At 39.3% G+C, this 17,275-nt stretch overlaps 1 protein-coding gene across 1 annotated transcript in view; it reads right to left on the bottom strand.

Annotated features, from left to right (window-relative positions):
- LOC139712788 (cytosolic carboxypeptidase 1-like) overlaps positions 1-17,275 on the bottom strand; it is a 60,746-nt gene that overhangs the window by 37,081 nt on the left and 6,390 nt on the right. The window contains exons 2-3 of the mRNA XM_071624579.1: positions 9,290-9,405; positions 238-305 (exon numbers count right to left, since the gene is read on the bottom strand). Of these exons, the coding sequence (XP_071480680.1) occupies positions 238-305; positions 9,290-9,405 (184 nt within the window). The remainder of the gene's footprint in view (positions 1-237; positions 306-9,289; positions 9,406-17,275) is intronic.

The raw sequence follows: 17,275 nt of genomic DNA, 5'->3' as shown, positions 1-17,275 counted from the left end.
GAAACTTATTGGTTGATAAGAACATGTTGCAATGTTTGTTGGTTTCTTTTTATTTTCTATCTGACAAGGTGGCTGGCTAGCCCATTTTCACCTGCACCTGCACCGTAGTTGTGAGTACTTGGGGCAGACCACATCACCAGGTTTTATCAATACACAATGACATTGTGGTGATGGACACACAACTGCCTAATTCAAAAATGCAAATAATAAACAACAAACAGAATGTTTGAGTCTTACCTCTAAGGTTGCTAGCAAGATTTCCAGGCCATTGGTAGTTTTGGACATGACCTCCTTGCGAACTTTTTCTGATCAAATCATAGAAATAGAACACAAACCAAATATAAGTTAATGAAAAGTGAGCACAGTTCATTGATATTGTATTTGCATTGTAAGACAATCACTTTCTGACAGCTATTAAGGCAGGGCCAGCGGACATACAATAATGGCACAAGTTTGGGCCTGAAGCTCAGTACATTCCTGTCATTTACTTTTGAATTGTACACGATGCATGCTGGCAAGCATTACAAATAAAGCCAGCATCCACATCTACACAACGATGCTCTTTGCTACCTGGCAGTGCTATTTGTTTTCTCCCTTGGCATCTAGGTCAATGCCAATGCATGTAGGGCTTCATCATCTATCCACCATAAAAGTTATACTCTTGGTGGTAAAGAGAATCAAGACAGACATCCAGCATTAAACAATTGAGGGTTTGTATCACATCAACTCAAATCCCACATCAATTTGCCAGTATACTCAAAAGCCAGATCTACTCATCTAGGTTATCTTTTATAGATATCTGATAGATCTAGAGTATATTTGTAAAAGAGAAAGGGAAAGACAAAAATGATTACTCCAGGGAGGGTTCCTCATAGCATCTAGTTTATTAGAGGAATACAGGGTGGTCCACAAGGGGTTTTAGCATGTCGCTGCAACATGCTAAAATTCTTGTGCAACATCCTAAAAAGCCAGCAACATGCTATGCAACATCCTTAAGAATTTGCAACAAGCTCAAAGCAAAAGTATTAAAAAATGTGCAAAACATGTGCATAACATAAGAAACATCAAACTACCAGGTACTTTAGATATTTGTGTGCAAAACATGAGAGAGAACATTGAATGTAAGCAGCACAAAGAGAGATAAGCAGCAAAATATTGCGTACTACGTACTCATCGTGTGCGCTCCGCGCATATTCAATTTCTGCTATATTCTCAGATTCTGAGCTTGCAACATGCTAAAATTTCAAGTTGTGGACCACCCTGGGAATATTTCTATCACTCAACCATCAATTGTAAATGTACCAAAGACTTGTGGATCATTTCAAAGTCTGGTAAATGTCCATGTATGGGAGACTGTCAAAACATAGGAACAGGAAGTTACAATGTTGTACAGCCACATTAAAGTGATTTCAGTTTTGCTTTGTTTTGTTATCTCTGCCAAGGAGGTTATGTTTTGTCTGCACTGGTTTGTTGGTCTGTTTGCAAACGTACTCAAAGAGTTGTAAACAGATTTGGATGAAACTTACAGGAAAAGTTGATAATGACACAAGGAACAGATGATTAAATTTTGGTAGTAATCCAGGAAATTACATGAATTTTTAATACGTATTTTATCTTTTGGCATAGGGTCAATGAACTTGAGAGCTCAAGCCACATGTATTTGAGGTTTGCATAACACACTAAGCGTGTGCTCTGCTAAAGGTGCAGTGTAGCAGGAAGCTGAAGAGGTAACACAAGGCTTCTTTGGGAAAATTGGGCGATTTTTTCAGCATTCATACACTGTAAAATGTACCAAGGTATATGCCTCGAAATGAGCTACTTGGCAGAGGTCTGCACTCTCTCAAGTGCTTTTCTTGTTTTCTTTTGTTCTGCTTTGTTTTGTTTCGCTTTGCTTTGCTTTGCCTTGCTTTATTTTGCCAAAAGAGCTGTTGGGTGATCTGCAAGTGTTTGAATACTCATCAAGTGCCAGGTTCCACCATGAACCATACAACAAAAAGTTAACATCAGTGACCCTGTTTTACAGTGCAGGGCCGGGCTGAGCCGCGGCCGAGCTGTGGCCGGTCGCAGCCGAGCCCGGCCGCAGCCGAGCCCGGCCGCAGCCGAGCCCGGCCACAGCCGAGCTTGGCCTCAACTGCGGAACTCAGCCCCACAATTTTGTCCGTTTACAGTGCTGGGCTCGGCCCAGGCTTTCAATTCAAACCTTTCAATATTTTGTCGTAGTGGTGCTCTGCTTGTAAACAAATGACTATTATTGGGAGCGTGCCGGTCGCGATTTGGTACCGCATTTGGCCTTTTGCGCGTTTACAGTAAACTCACTGTAAACGGGGTCTACACCATTTTTGTATGTCCCTTCCTGTAACAGTAAACAGATTTAGGGCTATATCACTAACATGTAAATTTCATAAGCACAAAAATTCAATTAAAAAACAAACAAAAAATCTGAGCAATATCAAAATATACCATAGGATAAATTCTGTATTTTATGTATTGCAGGAAGCACACACAATGAGTTTCACTACTTCACGATTTGTCCTACAGCAACGCTGCACACTGGCACTGGTCCAATGGTCCCCGACCAGTAAAAATCACTGTCTGACCAGTAACTTTGTACTGAATGGACCAGTAAAACATGGAAAAACTGGGTACGTACTCGTCCGACAGACAGGTTGGACCAGTAGAAAAAGACAATGGGTTAGTGTGCAGCCCTGCATACAGGTCTATAATAATATCAGATCACAGCTTTTTGATGATATTTGAACTTGTAATCAATATTCCGTCAGTTCAACCACATGGGTACCAATTCTGTACTCACTTACACTGTATTCTCAGCAGAATCCTTGTGATGTTTATAGCCAATTTTGCAAATCAAACTTCATTGACTCGCCGCACCTTGCCATGAATATTTGACATTATCTTGTTTGCTCATACATGTATGCTACTGGCCTTGAACCTTTTATTATGTTCAATATAGATCTACAGTTCACAGCACAACTACAATGTATTTATACCTTCCAGCACTCTCTTCTATTAGTCTTCCAAGGAAGGAATACTGCAGTCGTCATATTTGATTGATGAAAATGAGTATTTGGTTCTGGTTGGATGCCATCTGCATTGCAGCATGAACATTTTGGGATGTCTCTTTCTTTCTGGCTGGTCCTGGTTGTTTGTCTACTTTGTGGAGTGTGGGAGTGGCTTGCTGGGGGAGTGGCAGAGACCTGGGGCTTTGGGTAAAATGTCGTCGTAAACCGGGTGTCTGTGATTGGTGCACAAATGACTGTACTGAAAGACCAGGTTTTAAACAGGTGTCTCTGTGCCTCCATTAATCCTATCATTATACCTGAAATGGCATTTTATATCCAAAAGGATACTGAGGGTTGTGTAAACTTTTTTAGTTGCTGACTTCGTATTAGCCAAATGTGTCCATATCATTTTTTTTGCATAATGATTTATATGCTTTCTGTTTTGTAACATCATGTCACCCACAGGCCTCCTATGATACATGTACAATGTACAAATGTAGGTATGATTCTTGATAGAGAAATGAACTAAACTTAAACTACAGTGTGTCTCTAAAAAAAGTAAACCTAACTTCAACGGCAAATTTTCAGAAAACTATCAAATATTTACACATTATTTTTTCATGGTTAGATAGTCCAATAAGTCCTCTGTCCAATGATACCACATAGGTTATGTAACTCTCATGCATGACTGAGCATGATTCAACTTCGTAAATGGGTGTGAAATCATCACTGTGGCAAGTTCCGTGATCAGCATACTTTCTCACATTGTACCAGATGGCTCTTTGTGTTGGAGGCTGCCTGTCGGGAAACTGCACCCGAAAAGCCTCTTGAATTTCCACGAAACTTCTTGTTTCCTGGTATCCAGTTACCAGGAATACTCTTTGCTCACTTGTCAACTGTACCATGTTTGGAAAGCATGTAAAGTGTGCCTGTGTCAGGAACAACCTTTGCTGACAAAGATGCCCTGAATGCATGACAATAGCAAGAAATAACTTGCCACAGTGATAATTTCACACCCAATCACTAAGTTGAATCATGCTCAGTCATGCATGAGAGTTACATAACCTATGTGGTATCATTGGATAGAAGACTTATTGGACTATCTAACCATGAAAAAATAATGTGCAAATATTTTACAGTTTTCTGAAAATTTGCTGTTGAAGTTGGGTTTACTTTTTTTAGAGACACACTGTAGAAATGCACTCAGAGAGTGCAGACCTCCATCAAGCAGCTCATTTTCACCCATATCATGATTTACACACACACACACACACACACACACACACACACACACACACACACACACACACACACACACAAATGATAATAAAAGCAAAAATCATGGATCCAGACTGTAATCTGTATTACTACAAAAATTTATCATCTGTTCCTTGTGTTGTAATCAACTTTCAATGAAAATTTCATCAAAATCTGTTCATAACTTTTTGAGTTAACTTGCAAAAAAAAAAAAAAAAAAAACCCAAACAAACAAACACAAAAACTAATTCCAGCAAAAGAAAAAACACTGGCGGAGGTAATAAAACCATACAATCACTTGGAATAAGGAAAACTGTGAGATGACTGCACTGCTCTACAAAACATGCTTGTAAACATAAAGCATATTTAACATCACTTGCATGCTTTGACTCAATGTGAAGCAGAGACTACAACATATCACTTGAATAGTAATGATTGATATAGTGGGGCAGATATGTGAAAAAGATGCTCACATCCGGCGGAAAGTATGAAATTTTACACATAGGGGTATTTTGAGGCACTGATTTCAAAAATTGCCGGATCCAAGAGGTCTGACAACGGGGTCGGCCGCCATTTTGAATTCCAATATGGCCGCTGTCAAAGATCCCTATCTTCAGTTCTGAATGACATTAGCCATTGGAATGTGATACATTAAAGCATGGTGATATGATGACTTCAATAACAGACTTATTTTATTTGTCTGACAAGCTGCACGGCAGCCAATTTGAATTTTTATACATATTTGCCATGTTGGAGTGTTGAAAATCTCTATCTCGGGTTTGTAAATTAGGCTACCTGATTGAGCGCGCGTTTGTAACTGATAGAGTGCGCGCTGCTGTATTTACATTGTGACGTCAGTGAAAGGTGCAGTATGCTTCCTTTTTGCTGCTTTTTTTGACATGCCCGTGAATGTTAGTCATGATGTTTGTCTTCGTAGTCACATTGAAATTCAAAATAGCAGGCATTGCGTTTGTCAGACACATCACATCAGTTAATATTTTAACTCAGTATGTTAAAATACTTGTTTAGCCCTAATTTCAGGGTCACTCACCACTGAGAAATCGAGATAGAGATTTTGAATATTTCGTCGAGGCGGCCATATTGGAATTCAAAATGGCGGCCATTCGATGTTTGTCAGACACTCCAAATCAATCTGTCATCAAATTCAATGTGTCAAAACGCTCATGTGTACCAAATTTTGGTGCCACAGGTCATTCAGAACTGAAGATAGGCATCTTTGAATTTGTTTTGTGATGGCGGCGATATTGGAATTCAAAATGGCGGCCGACCCCGTGATCAGATCACTTGGATCCGGCAATATTTGAAATCAGCGCCCCAAAATACTCCTATATGCAAAATTTCATACTTTCCGCCGGATGTGAGCATTTCGACCATTTTTTGTTACATATCTGCCCTACTAATAATGGATAGACAGAGCATTCCCCTCCCTGCTTTAGAAGCGTTCCCTTGGTTTGATGACAAACCCATCTTTATAGTATAATTTGTTAAGTTTACAGATGAGAAAATTACAAGTGATCTAAAAAACAAACAACAATAAGATAACAAATGGAGTGTGATTTATGCATTCTTTTCAAAGAAAACACTTGCAAACGACAGTGACAAGTACTTCTGTACAATGGGACAGATGCATAAATGTTCGTAGATAGAAGAAGGTGATTAACATGCATACCTCACATACAAGTTTTATGTAACACCATTCAACCATAGCTCCCATTGATTCCCCTGTTCTATGACACCGCTATTTTCAGTGCAGTTGGGTATTGACTTCGGAGTGAAACGCTATTGATTTCCATCTAATGAACACGCAACTCTTTCAAAGTGCCTTTAAAGAAAATGACCTTGCTAAGGTGTGTACAAGAATACACCTTTAGGATTCAGGTCACTGAATGTGAGCTCTGACTTGTTAAAGAAACTCAAAAGAATCTGGCACCATGTAGTGTGAGATACCTTTTGAAATTATGATTTGACCTGGAACCCGTTTCACTGAAATTATGATTTGACCTGGAACCCCTTTCACTGAAATTATGATTTGACCTGGAACCCCTTTCACTGAAATTATGATTTGACCTGGAACCCCTTTCACTGAAATTATGATTTGACCTGGAACCCCTTTCATTGAAATTATGATTTGACCTAGAACCCCTTTCACTGAAATTATGATTTGACCTGGAACCCCTTTCACTGAAATTATGATTTGACCTGGAACCCCTTTCATTGAAATTATGATTTGACCTGGAACCCCTTTCATTGAAATTATGATTTGACCTGGAACCCCTTTCACTGAAATTATGATTTGACCTGGAACCCCTTTCACTGAAATTACGATTTGACCTGGAACCCCTTTCACTGAAATTATGATTTGACCTGGAACCCCTTTCACTGAAATTATGATTTGACCTGGAACCCCTTTCACTGAAATTATGATTTGACCTGGAACCCCTTTCACTGAAATTATGATTTGACCTGGAACCCCTTTCACTGAAATTATGATTTGACCTGGAACCCCTTTCACTGAAATTATGATTTGACCTGGAACCCCTTTCACTGAAATTATGATTTGACCTGGAACCCCTTTCACTGAAATTATGATTTGACCTGGAACCCCTTTCACTGAAATTATGATTTGACCTGGAACCCCTTTCACTGAAATTATGATTTGACCTGGAACCCCTTTCACTGAAATTACACGGTTATAATATATTCCTCAATGAGCCTGAGCCTGAGCCCATACTTGTCACTTTGCAGAAATGACAGGGGGAAAAAATGCTTGGTAGTATCATTTTCTTGAATGCTAGCAGTCCTGTGAATATAACAAATACTCAGAGCACAGTGACTGGACCACAAATGTCATGGGAAAGCTTTTCGATTCAGGTACTTTTTTCTCTTGATCCAAGAAGCAAATCATTTTACACATCATCTCCATTCTATGGAATACCATGTTCCACTGAATGCTGGTATCAGCTGTAAATGAAGTGCAAGTTCTCAACACATAGAAGAAGAAACTAGAATCTCTCCTTTGTACTCATGCTCAGTGCCGCGGAGAGGTTATGCACTCTATCGCAAGCGTGAATAAATTGCTTTGACAAAAGTGAGCACTCAATATCAAAGTAATCATCACCCCCAAACCACAAGTCTAGCCAGCAGCAGTTCTCTGGTCCTTTCAATAATTTCGGCAGCAGTTATTCAGTGAGCAAAATACAGGACACTTCAAAAAATATACATATTGTTAAATTCTTTAACAGTAAAGTGCTTCTACAGTAGGCAGAAAAGCACATCTCAAATAAACAAATTACTCTATATGAATGATTTACCAGTAACATTCCTTAATCTGGTGAACAAAATTATGCATAAATGTGCAAAAGGTGATTATAAATGCCAACTTTTTATGAGATACAAAATAAATGTTCTTTTTTTCAGTCCTGGGGCTTTAATAACAAGAATATTTGACAGAAAAACAGGATTTGTTCTGTACAGTAGGACCACCAAGTTTCATTCAGGATTTCAACATTTCCTCTGAAATACAGCCTAAAAACTGCTAAAACCAGAGCACTCAGTTGGGGGACCCATTCGAGCACGTTTTCACAAACATGGCCTCTAGGGATTGCCGTGCGAGACGAACATTCACTTCCATAATAGATGCACATTTTACGTGCAAAGTCTATGCTAATGCAATGGTCGCACAAGCAACGTACACAAACACTCTAAACATGGGTACATAATTCTGAGCCTGGGAGCAAGGCGATCGTTGTGTTTCAAGAGTAAAGGGATGGAATTTGTGGCATTTTATTCTGTCTTCTTCATTATGTGTCTAAAACTTAAAGCAGTCATGGCTACATCTGCTAATATTTGATTGTGTTCACATGCAATAAACTTTTTTTGCTGCGCAGATCCCGCGGACTTTGCGGTGCTGTGATTCCAACATCTAATGGTGGGGATTGATAATTGTGATCAGTATTGTTGCGTTAGTATACAAATAATGCACAGGATAGAGTGCGTTAGTGGAGATGTAGCGCACTCGAGGGTATTTACAATATTGTGAAACATGCACGAGGCGAAGCCAAGTGCATGTTGCACTACATTGTAAATACCCGAGAGTGAGCTGCATCTCCACTAACACCACGAAATAATCCTGTGCATCATTTGTTTTATAAAATGGGTCGAAAACTAACAGCATTTTTCACATACCTTTGTGGGTCAAGATGTCCAAAGATGTTCGTCCCAAACATTTACCCACGTCGCACTCGGAAATCTCGCACATATAATTATGATGGGGGGGTTGGGTTTCCCGACACTTAAGTTCCCGCATGAAAACTTACTTATTTTACATAGAATATGCACCCTTTACCTTTAAATAAAGACTTGATATAGACTCCTCATATAGGCCTACTAGACAACATACTCTGAAAACGGCATGAGAATTAACCTGCTAAATCGTTGGATTTGCCCTTCAAAGTGACTCCATGTACACGTCTGGTCCCACAACGTTTGGTCTACTGTACGTATAAGAGTATACGTGCGCCACACGTTATGCACAAGGGAAGAAAGGCCGGCCGGCCGCCGGCAGCCCGAACTAAAAGTTGTTTACAGGATTGACAGCGTGTATGCATGCAATTCAAAGGAGCCGCCGCGCGCACAGACGATCGGCAATAGGATTTAACACGCAGTGCAATGGGACTAAAATAACCAAAGCACACATGACTCATTTCAGCACTTACTATTGGCTACATTCTTGAACCCATTTTATAATCAGTGTTAGAGCTCGATTTAAGGCAGTTGGATGGGAGATAGCACTAGCACTAGCACCGAACTTGAAATCACCCATTGCTGCCTCGGACAGCGCAAACAAGTGTATTCACCAGTCATTCCACAAGACCTGTAAAAGAAAGACAGGAATTGCAAAAATGTGAACCATTTACAGACACTGTACAAATGCAGCTGGAGATCTGCACCTGTTATCAAGAAAGGGAGAACACATCCCCAAACTGCCTTACCATGGTCTTTTAAGCAGTGCTGTATCTTAGTGGTGACATAGCGCAGCTGATCCACGTCATCTGAACTGGAGCTGTTCAGTTTGTCCAAGGAGTACAGAAGGGTTGCCATTCTAGACCTGGATAAAAGAAATTGTGATCGGGGAAGGGGGCGGGGGAGACACAAGAAAACATCAGTCAGGCCCATTTATGTATGCACAGAATGGGACATGGATCCTCTGATCCCATTTGTTCGGACCACTCTATACACCATCAGCCAAGCACAAGCATCAGTAGGCATTTAAACTAACAGTTGAGCTACATTTAATCATGTGTGCATTCATGGTGGTTGCGACAAAGTTCACACAGGGGACAGAGATAATACCGTAATATGTTACAGTACATCCATGGCACTGAGTGAGGAATCATTAGAGAATGTCATCCCGACAAAAGATTGCACCAATTTGTGGAATCAGTATGACGTTTTTGAGATAAAACACTTGTGCTATTATAGTTTTTAATGTATGTGTAGAATTGTAGGTTCATGAGTGGTACTGGTAAGGATCTCTCATATATCGCAAAAACAAAGTTTTTGGCTGGCAGTGGCCCATACCTGTTCAGCTGTTGATAATCTACATGTATGAAGTACTCATATTTTAAAAGCAAAAACTGAAAAAGTGTCATAAAATTTTGTGAGCGAATTCTAGGAGGTAGCATCTTTAACATTAAAAATACTCCACCAATCAATTTCCCATCATACAGCACTAGTTTTCCTTTCATGTATTACAATGCTGCAGGGAATTTTAACTACAAAAGGCCATTCAAGGCCGACAAGTAGCCAGACAGACCATAGCACAATCAGCGGGTGGCGCCCCTGCACACAAATCAATAAGTCCCTTTGCAACATCACCACGGCTTTCAATCCCCTCACTCCAAGAACAAATACAAGCCTTTGTTAGCGATCATCCTCAGAATTTAAGAGAGTCGACCACTAGCTACAAGGGGTATAAGCCACTTTGCAAGGCTATGCTAATGAGTCCAATATACTTGCAACTGTAGGTGTGATGAATATAGCAGCACACAGCCATGAAGTGTGCAGGTTCCTAATCCTCCTAAATTGACACGGGGAACATAACTTTATGTCTTTCAATGAAACATATCGCTGAATTTCATGACCAATTAGATACTGTACGTGTAGACTGTAGCTTTTGCAAAATTATATTTTTTCTGCAACACTCCTTTTTTTTTCTTCAGAAAACAGGAAGGATTACAATACATTTACTTGGTCAAAGTCAAGTGACTGACGTGAAAGGTATACCTAAGAAATTGAATATTGGTCATAACTTGGTTTTGGTTTGGAGGTTCACCTAAAATTTGTTATACATATTTCCAGTAGTTGGTGCTGGGCCCGGTGTTGAATGTCGTCTGCGGAACCGAGCTCCACCATTTGTGTTGGGGATCTACCGGTACATGTTTTGCTCCCCCCCCCCCCCCCCAATTAGCTAACACTAGCCCCTAGGGATTATCATCTTTGTCAATTCAAGTTCAGTGTTGGTGTTAGCATTGCTCTGTGAGACCCACATTCACATCCATAATAGATGCACGTTGTATGTGCAAAGTCTTTGCTAATGAAACGGTCAATCGCAGAATGTACACAAACACTCTCGACATACATGGCTACATAAATCTGAGCCTGGAAGAAAAATGAAGATTGTTGTGTAAGAGGGGATGAAGTCTTCTTGATTACGTGTTTGAAACTAATTAGCAGTCACGACTACATCTTTTGCCTTGAACCACTTGCCATCACTTTTTTTTTGTCGCACAGTTACCGTATACTTCACGGTGATTCGATGTCAACACCTAGTGTTGGGATCAATGATTTTGATTGGTACAAGTGTACATTTACTTTGTATCTCTAGTGTTAATCTGACCATCAGTGTTGGAGCTGTAAAGGTACATATTGTAGTTGTGTGGGAGATACCACTAGCTTTAGTACTAGCACCGAACTTGAAATCACCCAATGTCCCTTCTTCAAATGTTTCCTTGTCTATAGATCTCCCTGCCTTTTTAATGAATACTGTACGTACATGGTGTATTTCACCAAGTTTCACATTATAAAAAAACCGCTACTTGCTGTAAGGACTAGAACCAGCACTTGCTGTCGGGTGGGAGCTCGGTGGTCCAGTTGATACAACGCCTGTCCGATGATCAAGAGATCCTTGGTTCAAATCTAGTATGTATACCCATGATTGTTTTCTCATACAGTATTGTTTACCACTAAACACATTGATTAATCAGTGCTTTAACCCTAATCCCACCAGGTTTTTTCAGGGACTTGAAACCACCGGGGGAGCCTTTTTGGCCCCCCCCTTCAGATCTCGGTTGTGGATAGCGCGATCCTCGCGAAAATTTGCACTAAGGTAGAGGGCAATGTAATCTACATGTACAAGACTGTATAGTTGGATTTTTCAAATGTTAATCTATGTATTTTATATTAATTAATTTATGTTAATTTATGCAAAAATAATTTTTGCCCTATAAATAAAAAAATAAAGCTCCAAAACTTCTAATTTTTGCTGAACATGTTCTTTTCAATATCCTCAACAATAATATTGAAGCAAAAATTTGGCTTCATAATTATTTCCTATGTATTTTATTGTTTATTTAATTTCTTACGTATTTCTGTTTTTTTACTTTATGTTTTTGTTGGGGTTTTTTCGTCAAAATTTGTCGCAGAAACTTTTTAAAGCATAATCAGGCTAAAATAAATCATTGTCAGCCATTGAAAGTAAAAATATTTATTTCCATATGAATTAATTGCAAAAACACAATTTACATTGGATTTGTACACAAAATCATGTTTTTGAGCAATTTTGGGGTCGACAAATTTTTTTTCAAAGGGGCGTGGCTTCAAAACGGTATGCCCGGGAGCAACAAATTTGGTCTCAAAAGTTGCGCGATACTTGAAAGAAAAAAGTCATAAAATGTCACGGCGAGAGCATCACACGTTGCGGAATAATCAAGCGACCATTTCTGAAATAGTTGCAATAAAAACAATCTAGATGCAAAAGTTCATCAATTTGAATAAATAAGGGAGAGCATGAAGAAAGGGAGGATGGTATGTCAGAAGCACCATAGAATTGTCCACAAACTGCCATCAAGGAATATCATCAAGGTTATGGGCTACTTTATTGCTAGGATGGTAGTGTCAAGAAAGGATTTGAAACAGTTATTGAGAAGAGGAGATGGAGAAGAGAGGAACATGCAAAATGGAGAGAGATTCTGGATTTTTGCACTACAGTGATAGGAAAGAGCATCCTGTTTCAACACAAATGGATCCACAAGGCATCATGGTCATCTCAGGATTTGGTTACACAGGACCAGATGGATCACATTTGTAACAGGTCTCTTCAATGTGCAAGGGTCAGACGGGGAGCAGATATTGCATTAGTCCACCATCTTTGCTTGTGAAGCATGAGAAACTTAAACTGAAGAGAGATTTTTTTTTTTTCTGGACCCAAGAACAAATTATCAAGATACATATGTACAATGTATGATGTTGCGCACTTGAAAGACTCAAACAAGCTAGGGGAAGTCAGCAGTAAGTTTACAGATCAAGTTTGAAGTTCTTCAGGATTTGATGGTAGAGGAGAAGTCAGTAGATGGAAATATGTTTACAGGAAGTACTCATATAACTGAGGCCCAGCCTCAAGGAATTGATGTCTCAACAGACATGAAAGAAGGTCGAAGAATGAAAGGAGAAAAATGCAGTCATCAACAACAGTCAAACTGGGTCTCAGAGGTCCACAGCTGAACAACAATACACAAAGATAAACAATTTGTAAAACAAGAATTATACATTGTAAGCATGATTTACCTTTTGCAGATGAAAAAAAACAACAGCATTTAGTGGTGCTTCAAAATAGTTCTAAAATGTGAGTTTGGGATAGAAACAACCAATGTAAAAATTTGAACCAGTATAATCGATGTTAAGTATTGTTAAATATAAAAAATGTGAACAATAGTTATAATAAAAATGTCTCCAGACTAAACCGTCTACAGTGTGAGAAAAATAGTGATATCTCCTTATATTTTAGGCTTTACTGCAAAAATTTTATATGGGAGGATGTTTTCTGATACAACTGACTTTCAATACACATACGCATCAAAAGTGATATCTTGAACAATTTTTAAATCACTGCCCCAAAAGGTAAACAGGACCTTTAAAGAGAGACAAATATCATGTCTTTATGGATGTACAATTGCAGATGAAGCAAAGGTAGCATCTTGCAAAGCAGATAGCATGAGAGAACTGTATTCTATCATGGAATATTAAAGGTGACTCTCTGGCAAGTTCAGTATACCTGCACTGGTGGAAGATAAGACAGGAAATACTATCAGAGATTGTGAAGGGCAGAAGAGGAGACAGAAAGAGCGCTTTGAAGAGTGTTGCTAAACAGGCAAGTCCCACAAGATACACCTGATATGACACCAACTGACAATAACCTTCCTATTGATTGTAGTACACCAACAAAAGAGGAAATACATGTACATATGTAGAGCCATTACACAGCTAAAGACTGGCAGATCTACCAGACCAAATGAAATTCTAGCTGAGGGTCTAAAGGCGAACATCCCAGTAAGAGTGGAAATATTCTACCCACTTTTCCAGAGCATTTGAAAGGAATATCTGAGGAAGCTGCGAAAGAAGGGGGATAATAGGATCTTGATAGTCAATCCAGGAAATGCAATGTTCATGTGTATGCTGTTCTCCGTACCTGTGAAAGTTTTTAATCGCATTGAACTTCTATGGAAATAAAGATGCAGTTGGACCCACTTCCATGTGATGAACAGGCAAAGTTTTAATAGATGATTTGGATATTGCTGGTACACTGTAACTTTGCTCTGCTTTCCCATTATACAGCAGCAGATGCAAGACAAGACAGATACAGTCAGCTAAAACTCTGCATGATAGGCCTCAAGATATGTACACCCAAGAAAGACAAAGGTACCTGAAATAAAAATGCAAGAAACATAAACCAAGTCATATTGGGAGGTACATATTCAATAAAAGTGAAAAGTTTCACCTACCTGGGAAGTAACGTAGACAAATCAGGAAAAACTGATGCAGATACTGGGTAAGAATTGGCAGAGCAAGGGCAGTCTTCAATAGCTAAAGAACATCTGGTGATCATCAACCATACACATTTTGAAACAACGATTAAGATCTTCACCACACTTGTGAAAACCTGTACCACTGCACTGGGCTAAAACATGAAGGATCTCAGCGACGATTCAAGGAAGAATTCAGACATTTAACAAATCTTGCCAACGGAGAATACTTAAAATGCGTCATCCAGCTTTGATCAGCAACAGGGAGTTATGGGAAAGGACAAGCCAGCAGATAATAGGACAGAAAGATACAGATGTACTACACAGATGCAGGCACTGGTTAGGATACACCCTCTGAAAACTAATTAAGATATCACAAAGGCAGCACTCAGTTGAAACCAACAGGGCATAAGGAAATGCAGCCATCCAAGAAATATCTGGGACATGACTGAGAGAGCCTGACATCTGGAGGCGGGTCTACAGTGTATGTACACTGTACCTGGAGGGAAGGCGGGGCTATACCTTGGGGGGGGGGGGGATTGGCACAGGACCACTCTGATTGGAGAAATCTTACTGGTGGCCTTACACTCTATTCCAAGAGGGATGATAGGTATTATAACGTAATACAAAATAAGTATATTATATTATATCACATTATATTATATTGACAGTACACTTTATACTCAGCATTTGAGATCATAAACTTGTCAAGTATTGCCTTATCACAGGTCCGTTGAGTATTTCCAAGGCAGAACATTGAAAGCTTTTCTATTGTAGTCAATATGGTTCTTGATTGGAAATGCAACAACTGGTGGCATTGTGTTTAAAGTCTCAATTTGCAAAATATGTGGCATATATGCAGTGATATGAAATTTACAAGAAGACGATTCACACTGATAGTAACTGAACTGCTCAGGAGTGGAACCACAGCCATTGTCTGATCTGGTTCGACGGTCAGCGTATGGATTCCAGCCAGTCTGCCCCTAGACGGACACACTTTATTTACCACTGACAATGAAGATAATAGCATGGCAGGTGTCCACCAACACGCTTTTCCCTTTTCAATATTAAAGGACAAGTCCACCTTCAGATACATGTGGATTGAGTGAATGCAGCAATATTTGGAGAACACATCAGTGAAAATTTAGGGAAAATTGGACAATCCGTTCAAAAGTTGTGAATTTTTGAAATATCTGCACAGTCACTGCTGGATGAGAGGACTGCTAGAGTGTATGATGTCACATGTGTACAACGATATATAAGGAAAATATAAAGAGAATTTCACAAAATTGTACTTTTTGAAAAAAGTGCACATTTCCTCGACTCGTCACTGACATATGTTAAGGGTAATCATTCCCCTTTGCCTTCTGAAAGAGGGAAGTCAAGTGTTCTTCTATTACGCGAGAGAGTGAAAATATCTTGAATTTTCTTTATACTTTTTCTAATATATAATTGTACACATGTAGCATCACAAGCTGTAGTAGTCTTCTCATCCGGCAGTGACTAAGCAGAAACTTCAAAAATTCATAACTTTTAAATGGATTGTTTGATTTTCCTAAAACTCTTGATGATGTGTCAAACTACAATATTGCTGCATTCACTCAATCCACATGTATATGAAGGTGAACTTGTCCTTTAAGCTCTGTATATCACTCTGATTGGGCCTTGAATGGTGCTGTGGTGTACCTTTTCCACCACGTGAACTTCTTTGCTGTATTGTGCTACATTGTATGAGGGGGATGGGTTGCCATTGTCGTTGGGTGCATGAACCATGAGAGACTCGTTTTGTGCTTTCGCAGGTTGGGCGATATGCTGCCATTAAATCTGCGATAATAAGCTATAAAAGCTTTGGAATTCATAACGGTTATTGCAGCACTATGCAAAGCAATGGTTAAAAACTCAAAAAAATTCACCTCTGTATGTTTCCTTTATGTACTCAACCACCAAAATCCTTGAAACTTTCCCATAAAATGGGTATTGCTCCATATGAACATATTCTTCTAACAAGAGTACAACTGGAAGGCAATAGTAATCAATGATATATAGTAAATATGTTACATCTGAGTCTTTTATGAAGTACTACATACTTAAGTGGGGGTTGGGTGTGCATGTATGCAATACTGTAAAAGTGGATATTTTCGCGCGACTAATTTTTCGCGTTTGGCCGGGTAAGAAGAGATTCGCGTGTTTTTAATTCCGCGGAATAAAGACATCACGCACAGGAACATACAGCAAACAAAAATATTCACATGCTTTTATTTTCACGCTAGTTTCTGGTTGCGCGAAATTCGCGAAAATTTCAACACCGCAAAAATTTCCACTTTTACAGTACTTCGGTTTTTGAAAAGCGTGTGTGTGGGGGGGGGGGGCATGGAGTGCATGTGGGGAGTTGGATGAATGGCTGTGTGTATTTTAATACCTGGGTGAATATCTGTGTGTAGTTACCTTGGTTTGTAACTAGCTTGAAGGCAAAGTGTGTATTTTTGACTAATGATGTACACTAGATTCTTTGATGAAGTTTTTGAGCATATGTGTGTCATTGGGTGTGCATGTGTGCATACATGTGTGTGTGGGTGTCTGTGTGTTTGTCACAATCAAAAACTAGAAATGTCGCTACAGCGACTGGTTATACCCCCGCCAAACAACATTTCATAAGCTTTGGTCAAAACAACATTTCATAAGCTTTGGTCAAAACAACATTTCATAAGCTTTGGTCAAAAAACTGAGGAAGTAGTTAAATCCGCAAGATCTTTCCTTGATCTTCTGCCATTAATATGCCGTTACCATGGCAACGTACTTTCGAATGTACTGTCGAAAAATGCGTCTTGCACATCTACAACCAAAGGCACACATCTGTACCAAGTTTCATGGAAATTGGGCAAAAACTGAGGAAGTAGT

This window comes from Diadema antillarum, unplaced genomic scaffold (assembly GCF_040938485.1).
Source record: "Diadema antillarum isolate AM-2024a unplaced genomic scaffold, OU_Dant_1.0 seq00001857_RagTag, whole genome shotgun sequence".
In the NCBI taxonomy this organism is placed as follows: Eukaryota; Metazoa; Echinodermata; class Echinoidea; order Diadematoida; family Diadematidae; genus Diadema; species Diadema antillarum.
Note: the sequence above shows the minus strand (reverse complement) of the source record. Positions and strands in the feature narration are given on the sequence as shown.